This window comes from Perognathus longimembris, chromosome 4 (assembly GCF_023159225.1).
Source record: "Perognathus longimembris pacificus isolate PPM17 chromosome 4, ASM2315922v1, whole genome shotgun sequence".
NCBI classification, from domain to species: domain Eukaryota; kingdom Metazoa; phylum Chordata; class Mammalia; order Rodentia; family Heteromyidae; genus Perognathus; species Perognathus longimembris.
The window spans coordinates 7687250-7711074 of record NC_063164.1 but is presented as its reverse complement, the minus strand read 5'-3'; the positions used below and the strand labels follow the sequence as shown (position 1 = coordinate 7711074).

At 40.1% G+C, this 23825-nt stretch overlaps 1 protein-coding gene across 3 annotated transcripts in view; it reads right to left on the bottom strand.

Annotated features, from left to right (window-relative positions):
- Positions 1 to 3442: 3442 nt before the first annotated feature.
- Pid1 (phosphotyrosine interaction domain containing 1) overlaps positions 3443 to 23825 on the bottom strand; it is a 219983-nt gene continuing 199600 nt past the window's right edge. For all 3 annotated transcript variants that reach the window (XM_048344596.1, XM_048344598.1, XM_048344597.1), the window contains exon 3: positions 3443 to 4197. In XM_048344596.1, the coding sequence (XP_048200553.1) occupies positions 3721 to 4197 (477 nt within the window). In that variant the 3' untranslated portion in view covers positions 3443 to 3720. The remainder of the gene's footprint in view (positions 4198 to 23825) is intronic.

Genomic DNA, 23825 nt, shown 5'->3' with positions numbered 1-23825 from the left:
GCAAACAATAAATAACTTAGGCAAGACAGGAGGGAAGGTGGGAAGAAGGAAAAGAAAATTGAAAAGAGAAAAAAGTTTGAAAAAAATTTCAGAAAAAGTTTGACAAAAGGGCACACTGTTTCTTAAGGTATAAATTTGGGGAAAGTAGGAAAAATGGCCACTAGAATTACTTCCAATGTTTGGGATTTTGCCCTAGGACTTATGCATTAAGCATGTAATGGTTGTTCCTTCTATCTGCATAATCCATCCATTCATCTTACCCACAAGCTAACAGACATTTAATGAGCTCTTCCAAAATGCCTACACTTGTAGAAGCTGGAAGAAAGAATAAACAAAGGAGATGAATTTTCCCGTCCTAAAAACACTTTAACACCCAAGACTTTTCAAGACATTCAAATATTTATATAAATCTGTGTATAATTATACAAATATGTAGTTGAAAACTGCAATGAATAACAAGAAGGGAAATTACAGAATCACATAATAGAAGGATGTGATGCTGAGTTTTCATATAGCCTGAGCAAAACAAAATAAACAAAAGAAGGATCTTAATCTTGGAGTTATACAGAATTTTATCCATTGCCCATAATCAGGAAAATACTCAGGTAAAACTTCATATATTTTGTGATCAAGTAAAACTTATTGGGCCTTGGCTTTTAAACCTCTATTCCTAGCCAAACCAAAAAAAAGAAAGAAAGAAAACTTCAAAATTGAATAGCAAAGAATGTTTATTTATAATGATTTAGTACACTAATTCAAAATAAGCTAGCTTTTGGAAGGAATGGAAATGAAAAACCCAAAGGAAATGCATCTTGCCTAAACAGAGGATGAGCCGTGGGCCATTCATAATGGGATTCAACCTCACCAAACATGTCTGGTCTGGGTTGTACGAGTTATGTATCCTCTCTAAACCCAGGTTTCCTCCATTTGAGTAACTGCCACACCACCTTCACGATGTATTTGAGAGTCTCTGTACCACCAGCTTGAAAAATGGAGTATAGACAACACAATACGAATCATCAAATGATAAAGCTAAGTTGGCTCACAGAAATATTACCAGTGGCAGCTACAAAAGATAACATTAGCTAATTAAAAGGACTTATGCATTTATTGTTTGACTGCTTACATCATTCCACGTAGAATCTCAGGTTAATATTATCTGAGCCACTTAGCATGTCATTCTTTGTATCTCAAAATATATATATATGTATGTATATATATATACGTATATATGTATATATACGTATATGTGTATGTATATATGTATATATACATATATACGTATATATGTATGTATGTGTGTGTGTATGTGTGTATATATATATATATATATATATATACACTAGCAAAAGTTTTTTGTGAGGAAGGACCATGTATATACTCAGGAAAATGGCAATGTTTTGAGATATTTACTGGCTGTTTTTTCTCTTTCTTCTCTTCCTCATTTTCCTCCTCTCCTCCTTATCTTCCTCCTCCCTCTCCTCTTCCTTCCCCTTCTCCTCTTCCTCATCTTCTCCCACTTCCTGTCTTTCCTCCCTCTCTCTTTCTTCCCTTTAGATGTACAACTACCACTCAGCCAGTAGATGTTGGTAGGTTTCTCACAGGAGTTCATGTTGGTGGCAGGCACCATGTTTTCTCTTTACAAGCCTTAATATTTGTTATTGAATCCATGAAGGGCATCTCTGAAAGCATCATTGCCACTGGCCTTGCTTGACAAATGGGGCCATTCAATGAATCAGGGCCTGAAGGAAACATCTTGACAGTTACCTCCCAAGATTTAAGTGGGGGATCTCCAAAGATGAACAGATAGCTTTATTTGCAACAATGTTTAGGAGATTCTCCCCTGAAATAAGTTCATCACCTGTCACAACTTCAATTGCTGATGTTACCATCTTAGCTCCAAGGGGCAGCCAATTAAACAAAAGAAGACTTTTAAACTCAATGGAGGAATGAATTATTTGGGACCAAGTTTCATAAAACTCTCAAACAGAAGTGCCTTATATACTCCATTTAAACTATTTTGCATCTGCTGAACAAAGGAAGCACACATCCACTATGAAACTCCTCGGCTTTATTAACGCAAACATATTTTTTATTAAAGAATGAATGCATTTATGCTAAATAATAGTTTACATATGTCATAAAGCAACAAGCACAACTTCAGGAGGCAGGAGAATCTTCCTTAATATGAATCCATGCTTACTGTACATGCCTGAAAACGGGGTCCATACATGAAGGGCACACATACACACACAAACACGTACACAGACACATAGGGACACAGAACAAATGCCAACACCACTGCGCTCTGACCAGATTAGCTCTCATTTAAGGCTTCTAAGGCGTCTGAGTGCCCCTAACATGATCAGGAATACAAAGAGACTTTTATAAAGTAGCAATATTACTTGGAAATGAAATCATCTACCTTCATCCTTAAATGGATTTTAACCAACACCCTCAGTCTCATTCCATATTGACTCTGTGGTATTCCAAGGTCGGTGAAACTGAGAAAACTCAGGCTACCTTCGTGAGAAATCATTTCAATAGTTCTCCTTAGAACTAGTGAATAATCAGGTATTGAGACTCTAAGATTAAGATAAGAAGATTTCCTTTGAGGTGAAGATGGGTATGGGTATTTTAGACAAGCTGAGTTTATCTAAGTCATTCCCTACTCAAACGCATCACTAAGGAAGGAGCCAGCCACAGCTCATCTTACAGAATTCACCCAATAGGACCTGGAGGGAAGGAAGTGGCCATTAGGTCATGTAGGGCTAAGTTAAGTCCAGTCTGGGTGGAGTTTGTTTACTTCTTTTCTCTTTCCGGGGTTTCTTTTGTTGTTCATTTGTTTGTCATTAATTTCACTTGCTCGGTGATTTTCTTCCCTTCCAGCGCCCTGCACTGTGTGGAGAAGCCAGTTCTCTGGGGACGCTGGAAGGAGAAAGAAAGATGGATGGTGCAGGAGGAGGGAAGGGATGATTAGTAGATGCAAGTATTCCAAGGGAAAAAAAATAGAGGAAGAGAATACAATAAGAAGGTACTACTTGATATATTCCTGTAAATAAAAGCATTATCTTCAACTGCGAATTAACTGCCGCCTGCCAGGTTGTTAGTTGTAAAGCTCAATAAAGGCTGTGCTGATTCACATAGTGAGGAGGCAGAGAAGAGGTCTCAGGGGTTCTGGGGTGTGTCCCCTCCTGACTGCGGCCTCTGCAAAACCCTGCCCCACCCTCCCTCCTTCCCCAGTGCTGTTGGATTCCCTAGGGCAGACTGGCAAGGTCCTTCAAACAAAAGCCACAGGAGTCTCTGCCTGAGAGTGCTGAACACCGGGCATGGAAATCTCAGCCCCCCCCCCCCCCCAGGAGGTGTTGGTAGCAAAGGAAAACCACTGCGAAAGAGAACACTAGAACCTTCTACCCCCGCCCCCCACCCTTCTCCACCCCCATCCTCCTCTGGGTCCCAGCAGCAGCAGCAGATAGATGGCAATGTCACAAGAATTACTTTAATGATACAATTTCTTTAGATTTAGAATCGCTCTTTTAACAAGCATGGGTCGGTGTGTGTGGGGGGTGGGTGGGGGGGGGGACACCCAGGGCATGGCGGCAGTCTTTTGCAATCCCAAATGTTGAATCACGTTGAGGATCCCGGCTAATCCTCTGGAACTCCTGGAGCCTCGCTGGCTGCCTCGGCTGGGGCGCTTCCAGTCCCCCCCCCCCCCCCACTTCAGCCGTCATCAGACTCCAATTCCTGGGAGACCTCTTCGGAGGAGCTGTCCCTGTGGATCCGCCCGTCGCTCTTCATGCTGTGGAAGGTCTTTCTGAAGGCCTCCATCATGGCGTGGGCCAGCTTCTTGGCCTCCAGCTTGCTCTCGCACTCCACGGCGTGGCAGTCCATCTGGTAGGACAGGTCGTCGTTGATCTCCCGGTACACCCAGGCGAAGATGTTGGGGCTCACGTGGTGGTCGGCGGTGCAGTAGGCGATGCGGGCCACCTGGAAGGTGTCCAGGTGGACGGTGGCCTCGCCCTTGTGGTCGAGGTGGTGCAGCCACACCTGGAACGGGCGGATCTCCAGGAGGGCGTTGGCTGGGAAGACGTCCTCGCGGGCCAGGGTGTGCTTCTTCCACAGCTCGATGACCGGCTTCTCCGTGCAGCCAGACAGGAACTGCATGCCCGTGGTGGACACCTTCCCCAAGTAGGTGACCTGCGGGGCGGGAAGAGACACGAAGCAAGGGCGAGAGGTTAGCGGCAGGGCTCGGCATCCTCTTCCTCTAAAGTCCTTTCTCTCAGTGATCTCCAAGTCCTTGTGCAAAGCAGTTGCCAGGTCACAAGGCAGTTCATGAATAAGATATATGCTGGTCAGTATCACCCCCAGTTCTGTATTCTCACTCATCTGCTCCGCTCCCCATTCCTCCTCTCACGCTTCTTAGTTGTTGAGGGATCTACACTGGATTATTCTCCCCCCTCTCCTCTTCTTCATTCCTCTGCCCATGGCCCTTTGGCCCTGCCCTCCGCCCCTTTCAAGTGCCCACTTCCAGGTGTTTATTTTGTTGAACTAGGACTTTGCCTTCCTAAGGAATCGCACTATTTGAGTTCTCCCTCGAATCTACCCTATTCCAGTTACTACATCTGTGTAGGCTTGCATACCACCCAAGGTACTTACTTATACATTTATAATCAAAATCTAGCCTCCACATATAAAAGAGAACAGGCATCCTTTGTCTCGCTGGTCCTGAATGACTTCGCTTAACCTAGTTTTGTTTTGTTTCCCCAAGCCCTACCCTTTATTGTACAAATGGTACAATCTCCTTCTTTCTAATGGATGAGTGGGATTCCATTGTGAATAGATGCCACATTTTCTTGATCCATTCGTCCGTTGCGGGCATCTGGGCTGATTTCTGCACCTTCGCTATGGTGAACAGTGGTGCAGGGAACTAAGCTTGTGTTCTTTGTCACTGGCAGAACCCCACTGGAGATGAACAGTGGGATATGATAGACAAATGTCCCTGGCTATCAAAATTCCTGCCTTTCTCCTTCACAATTTCTCTACTTGATAAATGTAGCAGAAGTTTTTAAATAGACTTAGATTTTTAAAAATTCAATATGTAGAGAACTAGTCATCCTCCTCCGCCTCCTTTTAAATTAAAAATGAGTGATTACAATCTTTTGTTTAATTTGGCATTTCTTTTTAAAAAAAATCATAAGGTCACTGAAAGTTTATTTTCAACCCAGCATGCAGAGAATTTAATGATAACAAGGAATCAAAAGGAAAAGGAATCTGAAAAACAAAACTTTTATTACACTTATCTCCTAGCTGGGTCCTCTTTCTAAATCTTTCCATTTCATTTCAGTTAGGCTGCTTGCTCCCAGCTAATGCTAAGGCCACAAAGAATGTTCTCTTTAAATGATAGCCTAAAGCACAATTGTTTTCCCTTCCAAGATAATTTTTTAAGATGCAGCAAGGCCTAGTTACTTCCCACTCAATTTCCCAACAGATGAGCATCATGGGGTTGGTTATGTGAAAATAACTTGAAAGGAAGAGAGAAGACTACAAGGCTGGGCTATCAACTCGCTAGACAGGCAATGTGAAAACTAAAGCAACCACCACGACAATAATAATAGTGAATACAGATTGTTTATGATGTTCCAAGAAGGTTAAGTATCATTTTCATTTATCAAAATAGGTAGAATGAAAAAAAATAGACACTGAGAAATACATAAAACCTAAAAGATCAGTTAAGAAATAATTGTCCGTAATCAGGCTTAAAATAGACGCTCTGAAGGCAAGGAGGGGAACAGTCCACAGAAACAGGGGCGACTGAGACAGGCCATTTGGCTACTGTGAATCTAAATCAATGTTTGCATTTGTGGGTCTTTGAAAGTGACATGAATAACATTTAGGACACTTTTAGCATAGGTATTCTTTTGTGGCGTGGGTATCTCTGCAACAAGTGTTACCTACATATTTCCTTTGAAGATGTGTTTGTTTGTCAAATATGGTCATGCACATCTTTAATGCCAGCACTTAGGAGGAACGTGAATTTAAAGTCAACCTGGATTGTACTGGGAGACCTTATCTCAAAACAAACAAATGGCAAGGTAAATGTTGAGTAATGCTACACGGATGCTGGACATCTAGAAACATTTCAGAGCAATCTTAAATAGTACAGAAATGTTCCACTTCTGAGTATTACCCAAAGAAATTGAAAGCTGGATCTTGATATTTGTATGCCCAAATTCAATGAAATATTATAAAGCTACAAGGCTTTATCAACCCAAGTATCCTTTAAGACACATGTGTTTTATACATAAGTGTTTATTTAACCTTTTAAAGAAAAAAGTTATGACATGTTCATGTATAAATAAACGTTGTGGACATTATGCTAATTATAATACCCTAGTCACAAAAAGATACATATTGCAATCTCACTTAAATGGGACATTTAAAATAGAAAAAAATGGTACAAAATGGTGTTGGCCAGGGACTGGAAGGAAGTGTTTCTGTCTTATAAGATTAAAAGACTTACGAGAGGTGGATATTGGCCAAGGTTGCGTAACATTATGAAATCACTTTAAACCACTGAAATTTAGACTCAAAAATGGCTAAGATGGCCATTGTTATATCGTGTGCATTTTCTCACAACGAAAAAAAAATTCTTAAGAAAAACGCAAAGGGAAAGGAAAGTTCTCTGAATGCCTGATGTGAAAGCATGTTCCTTCTTACTCTCCACTGGAACTGGAAATAACTGTGTTTATATTTGATAGGAAAAAATGCCCTGGAGGCTGAGAAAGTCCTTTGATCTGCTTTAAGCTTACTCTCTCTCTCTTTCTCCCCTCCCCTCTTACATGATGTGCGTGCATACACACACGTTTCTGTCTAAAAATGACACAGGGACTTACGTCATGGTATAATTAAAAAGAACTTTTGATTTTTATTAGAAGCCACAGATGCTTCAACACCAAAGAAAAGCAATTTCATAGTAGTAAAACTTCCAATAACTTAGAAAAAAATGTAATTCTACTTATAAATATTTACTATCTATAAACATTTTAAGGCAAATAGAGTTTTGTTTTAGAGGTATGCTTCAAAGAACAGAGCGAAGGTTAGTAGCTGAAAAGGTTTTTATAAGTCAACAGTTAAAGCTAGTTAACAATGTATAGGTATTTGCAAAAATAATTTTAAATCCCTGAGGCACAATATAATATGTATAGATGTAACCTTAGAAAGCCACTTTCAAAGACAGTAAATATCAAGTGTGTGGCATCTCAAATCATCACTTACAATATCTATAGCCACTGAATAATAATAGTTGATAATAGTGTTAGAGCTGATGGCGAAAGTCCCGTACCCATTAAATTAAATGACAACTCTGTGGATCAGAATGCAACAGTGAGGGCTGGGAACATGGCCTAGTGGCAAGAGTGCTTGCCCAGTATACATGAAGCCCTGGGTTCGATTCCCCAGCACCACATGTATAGAAAAGGCCAGAAGTGGTGCTGTGGTTCAAGTGGCAGAGTGGTAGCCTTGAGCAAAAAGAAGCCAGGGACAGTGCTCAGGCGCTGAGTCCAAGGCCCAGGACTGGCAAAAAAAAAAAAAATTTCTCCAGAATGCAACAGTGTCATCAGTAACTCAACTCCTCAGCGTTCGATCCAGACAGGAGACACAACCAGTTATGTGACCAATCAGAAGGTGACACGAATCCATACTTCAGACAGCAAAGTGTTAGGATTTCAGCAAGATTTTGATTATCTATGAAGAAAAAGGCATAGAAGAAAGAGACTCAAAAGACAGCACTTTGTTATTAGATGAGCACCATTTCTATTTGATGTTTCTCTCAGCCATTTATTCTACATTCTTATCTTTAGACCATTAGAGAGATTGTGGCTTTCTACAGGCATCTTAGCTGGAATGGATCATATTGAAGAACTAGCATATATACATGCATGAGAAGAGCAGAATGAAACCCACAAGCAAGTGTTAAAAAGGAAGAGTGAGAAGGAAAAGACATTTAAAAAAAAACACACAGGGGGTAAATTTGATTAAAGGACATTACAGGTACATTGTAAATACCACAATGAAGTCCCATTGTATAATTAGTTTACACAAAAGATTTTTATGAAGTGAAGGCTATTGGAGGATATGTGTGGGTTCTGTGCAGATAGTGTGTCATTTGATGTAATGCATGTGGGCATCTGGAAATGTTGGTGTCCTTAGTGGGGAAGCTATGCCTTAGTGGTTCCCAGGCCTTGGTAGATAACACCAGCCATGACTTCATCTGCACAAAGTAATCTCTTTAATCACTTTAAAGAAGTGTGTGCTTTGAACTGGCAAAACTACGATTGTTCTCATAACTGATGAGGAAATGCCAGTTTTAACATGAACGTTGTTGGTAGAGAGCTCGACCCAAGCAGCATGTGCTGAGATGTACAGTGGCTGTACTCCTCCGTACTTTCTACAAACACCTAAAACTTCTAGTGGAGCACTCACAAGCACACACACACACACACACACACACACACACACACACACACACACACTACATCTAAGAAAAAGCTGAGAATTAATCCCCAATATTGCAGGAGCAAATAAACAGAGCCCACATTAAAAAGTAAAAAAGAGAATAATGAAAGGAGTCTGCTGTGTGGGAATTAAAGGCCCTTGTATAAATGAATTATCCTCCATTCAAGTACAGATTCCGTGTGTGTGTTTGTGTGTGTGAGCGTGGGTGCACGCGCGCATACTGGGGTTCAAACTCAGGGCTTCATACTGGGGTTCAAACTCAGGGCTTGGGTGCTGTCCTTGAGCTATTTATTTTTTTTTTTTGGCCAGTCCTGGGCCTTGGACTCAGGGCCTGAGCACTATCCCTGGCTTCTTCCCGCTCAAGGCTAGCACTCTGCCACTTGAGCCACAGCGCCGCTTCTGGCCGTTTTCTGTATATGTGGTGCTGGGGAATCGAACCTAGGGCCTCCTGTATCCGAGGCAGGCACTCTTGCCACTAGGCTATATCCCCAGCCCATCCTTGAGCTATTTTGATCAAGGCTAGTGCTCTACCACTTGAGCCACAGCTCCACTTCTGGATTTTTGGTAGTTAACTGGAGATAAGAGTTTCACAAACTATATTGCCCAGCCTTGTTTTGAACTGTGATCCATAGAGCTCAGCCTTTTAGTAGCTAGGATTATAGGCATGATCTACTAGTACCTGGCTTCAGCCCTTTTTTTTCTAATTTAAATAATTATTACTGTTTTGCAACTATAGAAAGTATGATTCAGATATCTTTTTAAATTTTAAGATGGAGCATATGTTATATATATTATGTATATGAAACACTTGTTTTCTAAAAACTCAAAACGAATAACTGCTTAAAACATGAAACTGAGTAAAATAAAGCTTAAGAGATCTGAATACAGTCTTAATATTCAGCATACAGATGTGAACATAGAACCGGGCAATTTGACAGGATGGGAAGAGTTGAGTGAATTGGGGTGGGAGGGTGAAGGGGGGTGACATCGATCAAGATATATTATGCTCATAAACTGACATGCTGAATTGAAGCCCTGTGAATGGCTTCTTGAAGATAACAAAAAGAACTGGGGATTTGTGGCATTTTCCCCAAAGTTCTCCGTACACACAGAGGCATCACCTGTTCTAGTAACGATTCTGAATATTCCATTAACTTCACTTTATGAAGTATAGTATTACTAAACCTGCATGGAAAAAAAGCTAAAAGTGTATCAGTCTACTATTCTCCCCACTGTTGACCGAGAGGCCAACATTCACTCCATGCACTTGCTAGAAGCCTTCACAATTTACATTTATTATCAATCAAATACAACAGGGGCCACAGAAAAGAGGAAGGCAAGCATCCTCCAATGCCAAGGGCTGGTTAGCAAAATTCCTGCTCTGTTCTTCTTGATTAGAACCAGCTGGTTCTGATCTAATCTTCCTACACAGACCCGGGAATGAATATTCTCTGATTACTACTGGATCTGCTCAACACAAAACCTGGGCAAAAGGGGTTAATGTCTGATTTGGCGTAAGGCTTAGAAGTCTGGGACTGAGGAAGGCCAGGAAAGCATTTGGTGAGGGTTACAAAGCCCCTGCCAGATAAGATGAAGGCATTCTTGCGTGTTTTTAAGCAAAGGTCCATCATCATCAACAATATCATATATTTCAAAGTATCTAGAAAAGATAATATTTGGATGTACTTGTCACAAAGAAATGATCAAAGTTTGGCATTCCATAAAACCTAATTTCCTAATATGTTTATTGCACAGGACACAAAATGCCAAGTCATCCTAGATACTCATGAAGCTGTGGAGTTACAACCCATCTATTTAAAAATAAATAAGAACATATGTCTAACGCTATGTGCAATCTTGCTCCTCATAAAAATTAGGCCAAAGTGCACATGTCTGTGCTAGCATGGTCTCAGGGATTTTCTATAAAGAGATGGATAGACAGGCAGACAGACAGACAGATAACTAGATAGTAAAGAGACAGATAGAGACAGAAAGAAAGAAGTGAAAAAAGAAATAATCAGACTGATAGTAGATTGAAAGAAAGACAGAAAAAGGAAGCAAGGAAGGAGAAAAAAGAAATGAAGGAAGAAAAGAGAGGAAGAAAGAAATACAAAGAAAGAAGGTAGGCAGACAGATAGTAGACAGAAAGAAGTGAAGAAAGAAAAAAATCAGACAGATAGTAGATTGAAAGAAAGACAGAGAGAAAGGAAGGAGGGAGAAAAAAGAAAGAAAGGAAGAAAAGAGAGAAAAAAGAAATACAGAGCAAGAAAGAAGGAAGGTAGTCAGACAGATAGGAGATAGTAGACAGAAAGAGACAGAGAAAAAGAAAAAAAGAAAAATACAGTAAATAGAAAGAGAGAGAAAGGAAGAGGGAAAGATGGAATGGAGGAAAGAGAAAGAAAAAGGAAGAAAAGAGAAAGACAGAAAAAAAGAAACAGAAAGAAAGGAGGACAGACAGACAGACAGACAGAAGCCTCTTCTTGGGAGAGCTATTCTCCTGTGGGAGCGTTCCCTTCCTTGCTTCCAGGTGGCTGCCCTGCCTAGAGGAACAGCCCAGCTCTGTTAGCTGGGCAGCACTGTCAGGGCTGGTCCCTGTGAATCCCTTCTCCTGCCTCTCTATGAAAGAGATGAGTGTTTTCCAGCTGAATGAATTCCTTTCTTGAGAGGAGCAATCTTTTGGAGCCACAAAGTGACAGGAACACCAAGTCCCAGAATTTATCCAAAATGATACCCGGGTTTGTTGTATAAGCCATCAATCACCCAGGCTGTAGAAACAAAGGGACTTGTAAGATGACAAGAAGTCTCCAGAAGAAGTAATCACTGGTTGGAAACATGTGGTAAATACCACCGTGGTCCCTACGGGAGAAACATACAACTGAATCACTTTGAGAGAAATACACAGCCAAAAGGAAAGTTTTCCTCATGTGTCATTCTCAGGCAGACACTGACGCCCTAAACAGACATTGCCATGAGTGTCAATAGGCTTTTCCAACCCTGACAGGAGAGGTTTTTAGGGGTTACAGTAGCATTCCATACACACAGAGGTGCCAGGGAAAAGGGGTTCCTTAGAGAACAATGTCTAAAGTGCTGATGGTGTCAGAGTAGTGGAGACCCAAGTCTTCAGAGCCTCAATTCATGAATCGCAACGCTCCATTCCACTGTGGCAAAACAAGTTCTAATTGCCTGACATGTCCTGCGGGCAAGCTAGCACTTTGCTTTCCTCTTGGTGGCCAGTCCATACTTCAGTCCATCCTGCAGAGTCTTCAATTACAACCTGATTCACTTCATGCTACACTAGACAATAGGATAAAGATAGATGACAGATAGATATCTATACACATATATGTACATATACATATGGACACATATGTCCTGTTTCAGAGATTGCGATTCTGATGCCCCCAAATTTGAAACTACTTATCATAAATCACATGACCTATCTCTGAATAAATAAAAGAAGATGTGGCATAACTCCTGTGGTCCAGGGTCAGGGCTCTTTCCACTGTTTTAATCTCTTTACCTAAAGACAATCTGGACATGTTATTTTTTGTGCAGGTTTTAGCTATTATGTATCTGACCATTTCTTTAAGTGGGCCTGCTGAGACAAAGGCCTGACCAGGGATCTGGAAGAATGACCTTCTACCAAAGCTTGTTAAACATTCGAAAAAAGATGTACAGTTAAACTGTCCTTAAACTGAAATGTGAGTTTGCATAGCCTAAGATTTAAATGAAGAAGCTAGCCTCAGTAATTGTAAGGGAAAGGCGGCGGTACGCATAGTTAATACTCATATCAAATTCCTAAGGTCCTGTAAAATGCTGTTTTACAAAGCAAACAAGCTCTACTTCAGAGAGCAGATGTAACAGGTGCTAGATGGGCCCTAGCCTGCCCCTGGTGTGGTGGGCAGAGCCTTGTACATCCCTCAGAGAAACAGTGCTTCAAATGAAAGCAGTCCTCCACCCACAGCTAGCCTGGGCACTCTTTCTTGTGGAAGCATCTCCAGGTCCACCATCCTGACTTTTCTGAGTCATCTATACATGGTTGAAGATACACTGTGATGAGGGGAGTGTTTGCTTTTATCTAGAGTGAGTCTTCGTTATCATTCCCAGGGCCTTTCCCTTTTCAGCCTTATTAGACAAATGGAAAATCCAGTTATCCTGTAGTTGCACAAGGATGGGTGGAAAATGGCTGCCATTCCTCATGAAGTGACTCTATCAAGTCTCTTGCTATTATCTGCTCGGCCAGGATGTTATTTTTTTCACAGTATCAACAATGCTAGCAGCAGGATGCATATTTCCTGAATGTGCTGTATATTTATGCACATCCCTTTCTTAAGTAATATTTACTATAGCATTTTTCATAAAGTCACAAATACTGAGGGTACTTTTTATTGTAATTGTTTAGCATTTTTCCCAATTATTTGTCTGGGTTATACTGATAAAAATCTAAAAGTGCATTTATATAAATGTTACAGCGAGATGCATTTTCTTTTTTATTATGTAAATGCCTATCAAGGAATGAATACATTAATTGAATTCCCGATACTGGAGAATAATTGAGCAGCATTTTAAACTGTAATGTAGAGATGTACATTTAACCACAACATGCGTCTCATCATTAGGTAGGTAAGTGACAGTTTTATTTCTGTTATGCATATTATAACTTTGTTCCAATGATACAAAGTGACTGGATTTTTATATCCCATCTTGTACTTATCAGGCTGTCTTCCCAGTGTGCAATTTGTTCTGTCAATTGGGTCTTGGAGATATGTGAAGTTTGGAAATATTGTCACTGTCACTGTCAAAGATGGAAGCAATTTATCGTGAAGGCATTGAAGTATGCCCCTGATGACAAAGTCACTTAATAAAAATGGCACCCCATGGAAATCCAGATACTCTCACATTGTCTCTCCCACTGAGCTAGCTTGAGGACGGTCACCCTTAGCCCTGTTCCACCCAGAGACACTAGAATAATTTATTTCATGACAAGTATGATATCTCCCCCTCTGCTTTCTAATCAGTAGTGTATTCTGAAAATGGAGCCAGCGAGCCAGCAGTGCACTGTAGGCCCTAAACCATTCACAAGGAGAAAAGGCTCTAAATGATAAATCAATATCCAGCACACTGTCTGAGAGATACCTTGATGAATGGATTCAAGGAGCAAAGGCTATAGCCAGTGAAAAATGTCACCAATTTTAGTCCATGTAGCATTTTATCAGTTCATTTTCTGTGACACACAACTCATTGGGAAAGAAGCACAGAAGGCATTAAACAGAAAGAATAATGTTGAGACAATGTTTGATTGGAGGTAATAAAATAAACATACAAATCTATTGATTATAAGTCTAGTGTTCTTAATAGGTGGCCATGGAAGGTTGGATACAAGAAAGAAAAGGAACACTGAAGCTAGCTGAATTACTACACATTTCAAGCTTCAAAGACACATTAAAATAAAACCTCTCACATGCGTGTTCAAAACAGTTTTATCATAATAGTGAAAAACTGGATACAGTGCAGACACTTCTTTACTGGAAGATGGCTAAAATGGCTTGGTAGAAAATGGCATTCCATGCCATGAAACTCTATCCATGATACGGAGAGAGGGTATATATGTATATATACACATATATGTATATATACACGTATATGTGTATATATGTGAACATATATATATATAGAGAGAGAGCTATGGGGTAGGACAATGGTATGCATGATGTATAAGGAAAAACTAAAGGGCATTGTTAAATACATCTACCACCTTTGTGGTGGATACATGAATCGACACATGTGCTATAATTGCATAGAACTAAACATATACACACATAAATGTGTATCAATATAAACAGAAAGGGCTTAATCAGACTGATGGGCTATATGACTGTGGTATTATATTACAGTCTTATAAAATGTAAAGGCTGAGATAGGTGTAAGAGATTTTTTACATCCTATCTCACATCCGTGTGCAAATTGCCAAGCCTGTCCCTGTAGCTTGAATGAATAAAGTCATCTCATCCACCTCATTAAGTTATTTTTCTAATAAAAACTACCTGTTACTGATCATTATTTATCAAAATAAACGTATATTGTTCTGGTCAGTGGTTATTCCTATCAATTGTGACGGTAACTCAAACCAGAGGAATATATAAGCTTAAAATCACATCATTTCAAGAAATATTTTTTGAAAATCTCCATTATAGAACAGACTGGAAAATAAATCATTAAGCAATAGTTCTGTAATCTACTTCCTCCTGTTATGGGGATGAGAGGTGATTCATGAAAATAAAGGGATTACTTTTTCAAATATTTTTGTCACTTGTTAAAGGTAAACGTGAATTTTTCAACCATATATTTACCTAAGGAATTCTCAGACTGATGTAGCTTTTTGTCTCGAATTGCTCTTGATAAGTAAACCTGAAAGAGGTAGATTGATAACACCAGAAAAATAACTTGCCTGTGGTGTAAGTGTGAAGTAGCGATGTTTCAGGTGTAATAGAGCTCTTCTATATAAACAATACAGCGTTACATGTTACTCTAGGCTAGACCATGTCTGGTGTGGCAAGAAGGGATAAAGAAAATGAATGGCACTAGCACTGGTAGATGGTCCCGTGTGCCTTCTAGTTGTTTCCATGAAGTTATCAGTAAAATTGGATATGAGATGAGATTTCTGATTTGAAAATGTAACTTTTTGTGTATCTCAAAGGGCGATGTATGTAACGAACTTTTGAGAATAAACTTACAATGAGTGTTCATCCTATGGAAGAAATAGAAGAGCCATTAACATTTAAGAAGAAAATGGAAGAATATAAAATTCATGATTGTTAGATAAGAATTACCTCAAAATATTCTCAGAGATGCCACTTCTGCATCAACTTCTGCACTTAATATTTCAGCAATTAATTACATTAATTGCATTAATATTTTGGTGCTCTTAGCTATACTTCATGTTACAGTATTTTATTTAGTTTTGTCAGTTGTGGCCTTGAACTCAGGGTGTAGGTACTGTGCCTGAGCTCTTTTGCTCAAGGCTACTGCACTACCATTTTGAGCCACAGCTCCACTTCTGGTTTTTGAGTGGTTAACTGGAGATAAGAGTCTCAGAGGTATCTGATTTTTACCTTGAGGTTTTGATCCATTTTAAATTGATTCTGGTAGAGGTGATATATAAAGATCTAGCTTTAGTTTGTTACAGGAGTTTAACCAATGTTGTCAGCACAATTTGTTGAAGAGGCTGTCTTTCCTCCATCCTATTTTTTAGCTCCTTTATCATAGATTAAGTAGCCATGGGTCTGCAGGTTCATTTCTGGGTCTTCAGTTCTATTCCATTGGTCCTCAGGTCTGTTCTTATGCCAATACGAAGCTGTTTTTATTATATACCTTTATAATAGAGTTTGAAGTTTGGTATTGATATTCCTCCAGCACTGTTCTTCCTGCTTAGGATTGTTTTTGCTATTTGGGGTCTTTTATTGTTCCATATGAATTTTTGGATTGCTTCTTCTATTTCATTAGCAAATAGTATTGGGATATTGATGGATATTGCATTGAATTTGTAGATAACCTTTGGCAGTATTGCCATTTTCACGATATTAATCCTCCCAATCCAGGAGCATGGGAGTTCTTTCCATTTCCTTAGTTCTGCTTTAATTTCCTTTTCATCTTTTTAAAGTTTTCATGATAGAGGTCTTTCATTTTTGGGCTCCTTGGCACAGGTCTAAAATTTCTTAATAAAGGCCTAGAAACACAACAGATCAAAGAAGGGTTGGACAAATGGGATTGCATCAAACTGAAGAGTTTCTGTAAGGCAAAGGACATAGCTTGCAAGATTGGGAAAAGATCTTCACTGGCCATACAACAGACAAGGGCCTCATATCTAAAATATACTAAAGACATAAAGAGAGACTTCTCTGACAAGGAAATGAAAATGGCCAAGAGGCACATGAAGAAGTGCTCAGCATCACTGGCCATAAAACAAATGCAAATCAAATCAACATTGAGATTCCACCTCACCTCAGTAAGAATGTCCATTATCAAGGAAACTAATAACAACAGACGCTGAAGGGGATGTGGCCAAAAGGAAATGCTACTGTTGGTGGGAGTGTAAACTTGCTCAACCACTCTGGAAAATGGTATGGAGGTTCCTCAAAAGGCTAAACATAGAACTCCCCTATGACCCAGCAGCCCTGCTTTGGGGCATCTACCCAAAAGATTACAAGCAAGAGCACACTAAATCAACCAGCACAGCTATGTTCATAGCAGAACAATTTGCCATTACTAAAATATGGGACTAACCCAGATGTTCCTCAGTAGATGACTGGATCAAGAAAATGTGGTACATATATACAATAGAATTCTATGTCTCTATCAGAAAAAATGGCATTGCCCCATTCATAAGGAAATGGAAAGACTTGGAAAAAAATCAAACTAAGTGAAGTGAGCCAGATCCAAAGAAACATAGACTCTATGGTTTCCCTCATAGGGAAGAATTGGTACACATCTGGGATAATCCTAGCAGAAGATCACAATAGTTCAATAGCTATGTACACATGAACACATAAGATGATGCTAAGTGAAATGAAGTCCAAGATATGGAAATAAGTGGCTTATCATAGTCATTGTGATTTTCAATGTACCATGTGAGATTATGCCATTTTCTTTTGTCTTTCTTCCCCAAGGTTTTACCCCTGATATCACTGTTACTAATTTTGGTACCCTGGGTATTGTATATACATTTATTGGAACTAGAGAAAGGAAGGGGAATGTCAAAATGGAGAGACAAAGGCTAAAAGGAGAACCAATGCAACAGAAATTCTTTTTTTTTTTTTTTTTGCCAGTCCTGGGCCTTGGACTCAGGGCCTGAGCACTGTCCCTGGCTTCTTCCCGCTCAAGGCTAGCACTCTGCCACCTGAGCCACAGCGCCCCTTCTGGCCGTTTTCCATATACGTGGTGCTGGGGGAATCGAACCGAGAGCTTCATGTGTAGGAGGCAAGCACTCTGGCCACTAGGCCATATTCCCAGCCCCACAATAGAAATTCTTACAAAACCATATGCTGTAAACCAACTGTACAACTCATGGGGAGGGGGTGAAAAAATGGGGATGGGGTGAAGGAAATGGGGAGGGGGAAGGTGGGTGAAAGATGAGGGAGGAGCTAACAAGTTGGATAAGAAACGTACTCACTGCCTTATGTATGAAACTATAACCCCTCTGTACATCACTTTGACAATAAATAAATTAATTTTTAGAAAGAGTCTTGGAGGGACTTTTTTCCCAAGCTGACATCAAACAACAGTCCTCAAATCTCAACCTCCTGTGTAGCTAGGATTACAGGCATGAGCCACTAGTGCCTGGCTCATATTACAGTATTTCAAATGTACTAGAAATCGTATATTTTACAACTATTTAAAGTCATCATGCAAGTTTTTATACATATTTTGAAACATTGTCAATGACAGTACCAATTTATCCTGTAGAGAACTTAATAAAATCCCTCCATTATATCTAGCCTAACTGCTTCTTATTTAAAATAGTGACTTGAAATTAGAAAAATGCAAATGGAAACTACACTGAGATACCTTTCTGAACTCTCAGACTGAGAATCAAAGGGATGGCTCACATGCCATTAGCAATGAAGTAGAAGTAGATATTTTCCTAGAAAGCTGATTGCATTACAAATTGGTAACAGTATTTTGGGGAAAGAAATTGTAAATATTTAGGAAAACAATCTGTACCTTTTGACTAGCCATGCCTAGGAATTTACTCTAAAGACAGATCAGAAATACAAAAATGCAGAATTGCAAGTCACTCTAGTGTAGCGTTCTCTGCAATTATAAAATAAAGTTTTTCAGAGCACTGCATGCTCCTATGAGGAGCGTGGCGTACGTTACAATGCTCTGTCTCTCTAATATAGGTCTCAAGCATATGTGGAAGATAGGTGACCAAGGGAATGATTTACATTGCTATGAGAAAAAGAACACAAGCTTAAAATTACTATCCATTTTGTTTAAGCAAGACGGGGATATGAAAATACTTATGTTGATGTATCTACTCATTTGAGAAAAATCAAATACAGAAAGAAAGATCAGAGATTGGTTGTCAACATGGCGAGGCTGGAACTGGGGTGGAAATGAGAGGCATTTGACTGTGGGGTACACAATATGGATTTATGGTGCGCGCGTGTGTGTGTGTGTATGTGTGTGTGTGTGTGTGTGTGTGTAGGTGAGGGTATGGGGGCTTGAACAAAAGGCCTCAAGCTTGGCTTTTTCACTCAAGACTGGTGCTCTTATCACTTGAGTCACATCTCCACCTCTGGATTTTTGCTGATCAGAGATAAGGGTCTTTTGGCCTTTCTTCCCTGGTTGGCTTCAAACCATTATCCTCAGATCTCAACCTCCTGAATAGCTAGGATTATAATCAAGAGCCACTAGCACTGGGAAATACCTTTTTAAGTGTTACATTTTTGTGACTCTTCAAATCATGGCAACTAAAATGAACAGATCCAGAAAGGACAAGGAGAGTAAGTTCAAATATGGAATGAAACAAAAAATGGTATCTCATAGGAATGAAAGTGGAAAACACAACCACAGTGGGGAGAGAAGAAAAATATTCTAGTAACAAGCTTTGAAAAATATATCCTCAGGCAAAAGAAAGGAAACTATCAACCAATACTGAATGTGTACACTATGTTTGTTTTTCAAAAGGGTTAGAAGAGTTGCAGCTCTGCACATGCTCCTGTGTGCTAAAGGAATAAGTTAAAAGATTGGTACACAGTTATATACATACACAGGTATATATATATATGTATATGTATATATGTATGTATATAGGTATGGCACATACCTAGGAATGTTTCTGAGCCATGTTCAGTGCCCTGTGAACTCATTTACACAGCAATAAGCACATTGAAACCAAGATCTTGGTTTCTAAGTATCACCCAGTCCTCTTGGAGGGAGTTGATTCCAGGGCTGGCCATTAGCATATAAAATGCCTGAGATGATTCTGGAACACTGTGCTGTGCTCCAGGAAGTAGGAAAATGCTCCAAAGGAATAGAAACTTGTTCAAAGGATGGTATCCATTTGAGTGAGTTCCTTCCAGCTAAGTCAAGGACAACTTAAGAATTGAACTTAATTACAATAGCAACAGTTACAACCTTTGGGATCAGAATCAGAGTCAGTGCTGATACAGGCAAATAATGAAATGTGGGGAAAAGAGAAGTTTGTCTAATGGAATTCAAACTAATAAAGGTGTAAGACAACAAAATGAGAAAATCACCATCTGTCTGCCACCAAGAAGGATATGATACGGCTTCAGGCAAGAAACATCAGTGGATGTGAAAACTAGGCATGACATGTCTGATGAAAAATTGGACATTTACATAGCTCAACATTCTTCCCTACAAGACCCTTATTTATTACACGTGAAGAGAAATAAATGTTCAGTGTAAAAATCTAGCAGAGTCATCAAAACCAAGTGATTCAACAAGACACCTGTGAAGATCTGACAGCTCTTTTGTTACCTGCCTGCCAGTCATGTGAATGAACCTGCCCTGGTGGAAGGGCTGAGCCAGACCAAAGGAGGGGCACTGGTTAAATTTTGAGGACTTAAGAATGAAACAGAATTAAAGGACACTGATGAGAACCACCATGCAATCCTAGATTGCATCCTGACCATCCTTTACTTTTCCTTTGATATAAAGTATAACAGTATGCAGTGGTAGAGTGCTTGCCTAGCATGCATGAAGCCCTGGGTTCGATTCCTCTGCAACACATAAACAGAAAAAGCCAGAAGTGGTGCTGTGACTCAAGTGGTAGAGTGCTAGCTTTGAGTGAAAAGAAGCCAGGTACTGTGCTCAGGCCCTGGGTTCAAGCCCCAGGACTGGCAAACCACAACAACAACAAAAGTATATCAGTATGCAATGGTCAAAGTATGAATGGTTTAGAATCCTTCCCTACAACATGCTATTTATTGCACAGTATCTATCATAGTGTTGTATCATTGTTAATTTTCTGACTCTGTCACTTTTTCTGTGGTTAAAAGTACATCACAATTTCTAGGAATTAAATTAAAGCATCATACCTGTAACTTGCTGAGAAACCACTCAAAAATTATGTACTTGAGTGTGTGTGTGTACAAATGAATGAATGGATGGATGAATGAGTGCTAGTGAGAGACATATACAGACAAATATATATGTACATAATATTAATTATAAAGCTGAATAAATATAGGCAAAGTATTTACTTTGTCATGTAATTTCAACATTTGTGTCTCCCAATGGAATGTAGTTCCAGTGGTAGTGTGTTAGCCTTGAGCAAAACAAAGCTCAGAGACAATGCCCGGGCTCTAAGTAAGTGCAAGTCCCAGGATCGACACACACACATACACACACACACTATATATACACATATATGTATACATATACATATACATATAAATTTAAAGATACAGCTAAGTTGGGAGCCTGAAGTTTATGTGTTTCTGAATGTTTGGAAAACAAGAATAAGGAACAAAGTAGTCTCAACGGATGTTTTGAGTAGTAAAACTTGACTTGAATGGGAATGGAATTCACTGGCTAGACTAAAAGTTCAAATCACAGCAGACTAGGGAAAGCAAGAAGCATCTTTAAGAAGTAGCTGCTCAGCGGTCCATAGAGCAGTCTTAACTTTCTTATTTTACCACAGTGGCCCACTACTAGTGTCACACAGGGTGCAATCACTGCCAGAGAGACTCACAATTGCTTCCCTCTGTTTCACTCAGCACAAGCAAAGAGCTGTGATCAACCAGCCACCAGAGCCATCAGCCCAGGTAAGGAGAGCATGCGAGGAGTATCTCTACGGCCAGGCCAGGCAGACACCCTTCGAATGCCTTTAAAAGGTAGTTTTCTGACTTTCTGGGTCCCTTTCATATTTTAGGGCATCATACATATAAAGCAAGCAAATATACAGAAACTATGACTCACAAAGAGAACGAAGAACACATCTCAAAAATAACTTCCTTTCTGTGTTCTAGAAAAAGAAATCCCTTGAGGCTTATAAATTTGCTGGGTTTCCCATATGACTCTCTTTGAGACTCTCCAGGACCCTTTAAAAAAAATATCTTTAAGTAGTTGTACGAAGGAGTTCCCATTCAACAAGCTAGTATATGAACATGATGCATTTTGATCAAGATTCACCCCTTCCCTCATCCTCTTCTATCCCTCCCAACTCCACCTCTTCCCTCAGTTTTCTTAATTTTGCAGGATATGCATTTAATTTTATGACTATATTCTCCCCCATGTCTCTCTTTATTCACCTACCCCACCCCCCTTTGTCCCCTGCCTCCATTTTTGAATACCTGATTCCTGATGGTTATTTTTATTGGACTGTAAATTAGCCTTTCTTTAAAAAAGAAATCACATCCAATAACCTTCTCTGTGTGTGTCTGGGCTCTTGCTTTTGCCCTGTCAATTGCCCCACAAGGATGGTGAGGTATTCAACATAATGAGTCTCAAAGGACTTGAAGGGCAATCGATGGTCCCTCAAAAGTCTGTCACCTCCTGCTTGCTCAGTTCATCCCTACCCAACTTACCAGAAGTGTGGGTATCCCCTACCAGGCCACCTGCCTCCCCTCCCTCAAGTTATTCCTCCCTATCCTTTCTCTGTCCAAACTGAGAGATCAATTGTCTTCAACTTTTGCCAGCTTTCCAACTATATTGGTTCTATACTGAATCAATTCTGTGAACACTTTGAAGGGAAGTAGTCTAAAAATGAAAGCTTGGCAGGTTACCTACCGGTGGCTCATACCTGTAATCCTAGATACTCTGGAGGCTGAAATCTGAGAAGTACAGTTCAAGACATGCACGCACGCGCGCGCGCACACACACACACACACACACACACACACACACACACACACACACACACACACACCAGAACTGTAGCTATGGCTAAAATGGTAGAGTGCTAGCCTTGAAGACAAAAGCTCAGGTATAACGTCCAGGCTCTGAGTTCACGCTCCATGAGTGGTATCTAAATAAACAAATAAATAAAATACAAAAATTCAGGCTTGATTACTCTCTACCACCAAGTCATATGTAGGGAATTAATGACACTAAGCCTTTGTTTTTGTTTTTTTTTTCCAGTCCTGGGCTTGGACTCAGGGCCTGAGCACTTTCCCTGGCTTTTTTTCTTTTTCTCAAGGCTATCACTCTAATGCTTGAGCCACAGCGTCACTTCTGACCTTTTCTATATATGTGGTGCTGAGGAATCAAACCCAGGGCTTCATGAATGCGAGGCAAGCACTCTACCACTAGGCCATATTCCCAGCCTGACAATAAGCCTTTGTGCTCATCACCTCCCATGGGCACAGGCCATGCCAGTCTTGCAGGAAATGGCCCCAGTGCTCTGCTTCCCAGGATTCTTTGTGGCTCTTGCAAGGCTTCCCTATCATGACTACTGAGCAATGTTTTGCACCAGATCATGAGCATGTTCAGAATGGAACACGTGAGCAATAGCTCAGATACGCTGCATCATGAAACAAAAAGGAAGAGACCGACCTTCGAAAGTAGGAGAACATCCTGAATGAAACTTTTCTTTTATAAATACCATTACAATAGGTAGCTTCAGTAACTCAGCAAAAAACAGAAAACTTCAGTCAAACAGACAGCGTCTCAAGCCAAGGGAGGCTCTCTGCCTTCCCAGAACCCTCTCTCACAGATCAGCTCTGCTGGGCCATTGCCTACAGTCTTGTCTTCCAGTCAGAAGCAAAAGCCCTTCCTGTCCTGCAATCACAGGACTGGCTGTGACACACAAGGACTGTTCTGTGACAAGGAGGGCCCTGCTGCCTGAGTGCTGACAGTGCCCATCAAACCTCATGCTGCCCACCCCTGACCACACTCATTCTGAAATGTGCTGGTAGTGATTCAACCCAAGAGCCAAAGGAAAAATGATTCCTGGAGCAAGCTTACATATTTCCATAGTAAAACCCACTAACCACACCAGAAACCACATTGTGAGAGGCAATGAGTCCTCATCTTCAACAAATGGACTCAGTGCAGAAATCAAGAAAGAAAGGAGCTGAAGGGATGCTATATTTTCTCAACCATCAAAGCTTATTCCCCATACACTGACATGGATCTCCCACTAACTTGCTATTCCCTCTGAAGTTCTGTTGTTTTTGTGAATACTGACATATTGGTATTCTAAATGGAGGGTTGGGGAACTAGAAATGAATGTGTTCTGTGGCACGAAATAAATTCCGCAAAAAGATTTTCATTTTACAGAGACACAGAGTGAGGAAAAAAAAACAATAGATTTAGCTATCTATTATGGAGAATGATCTCAA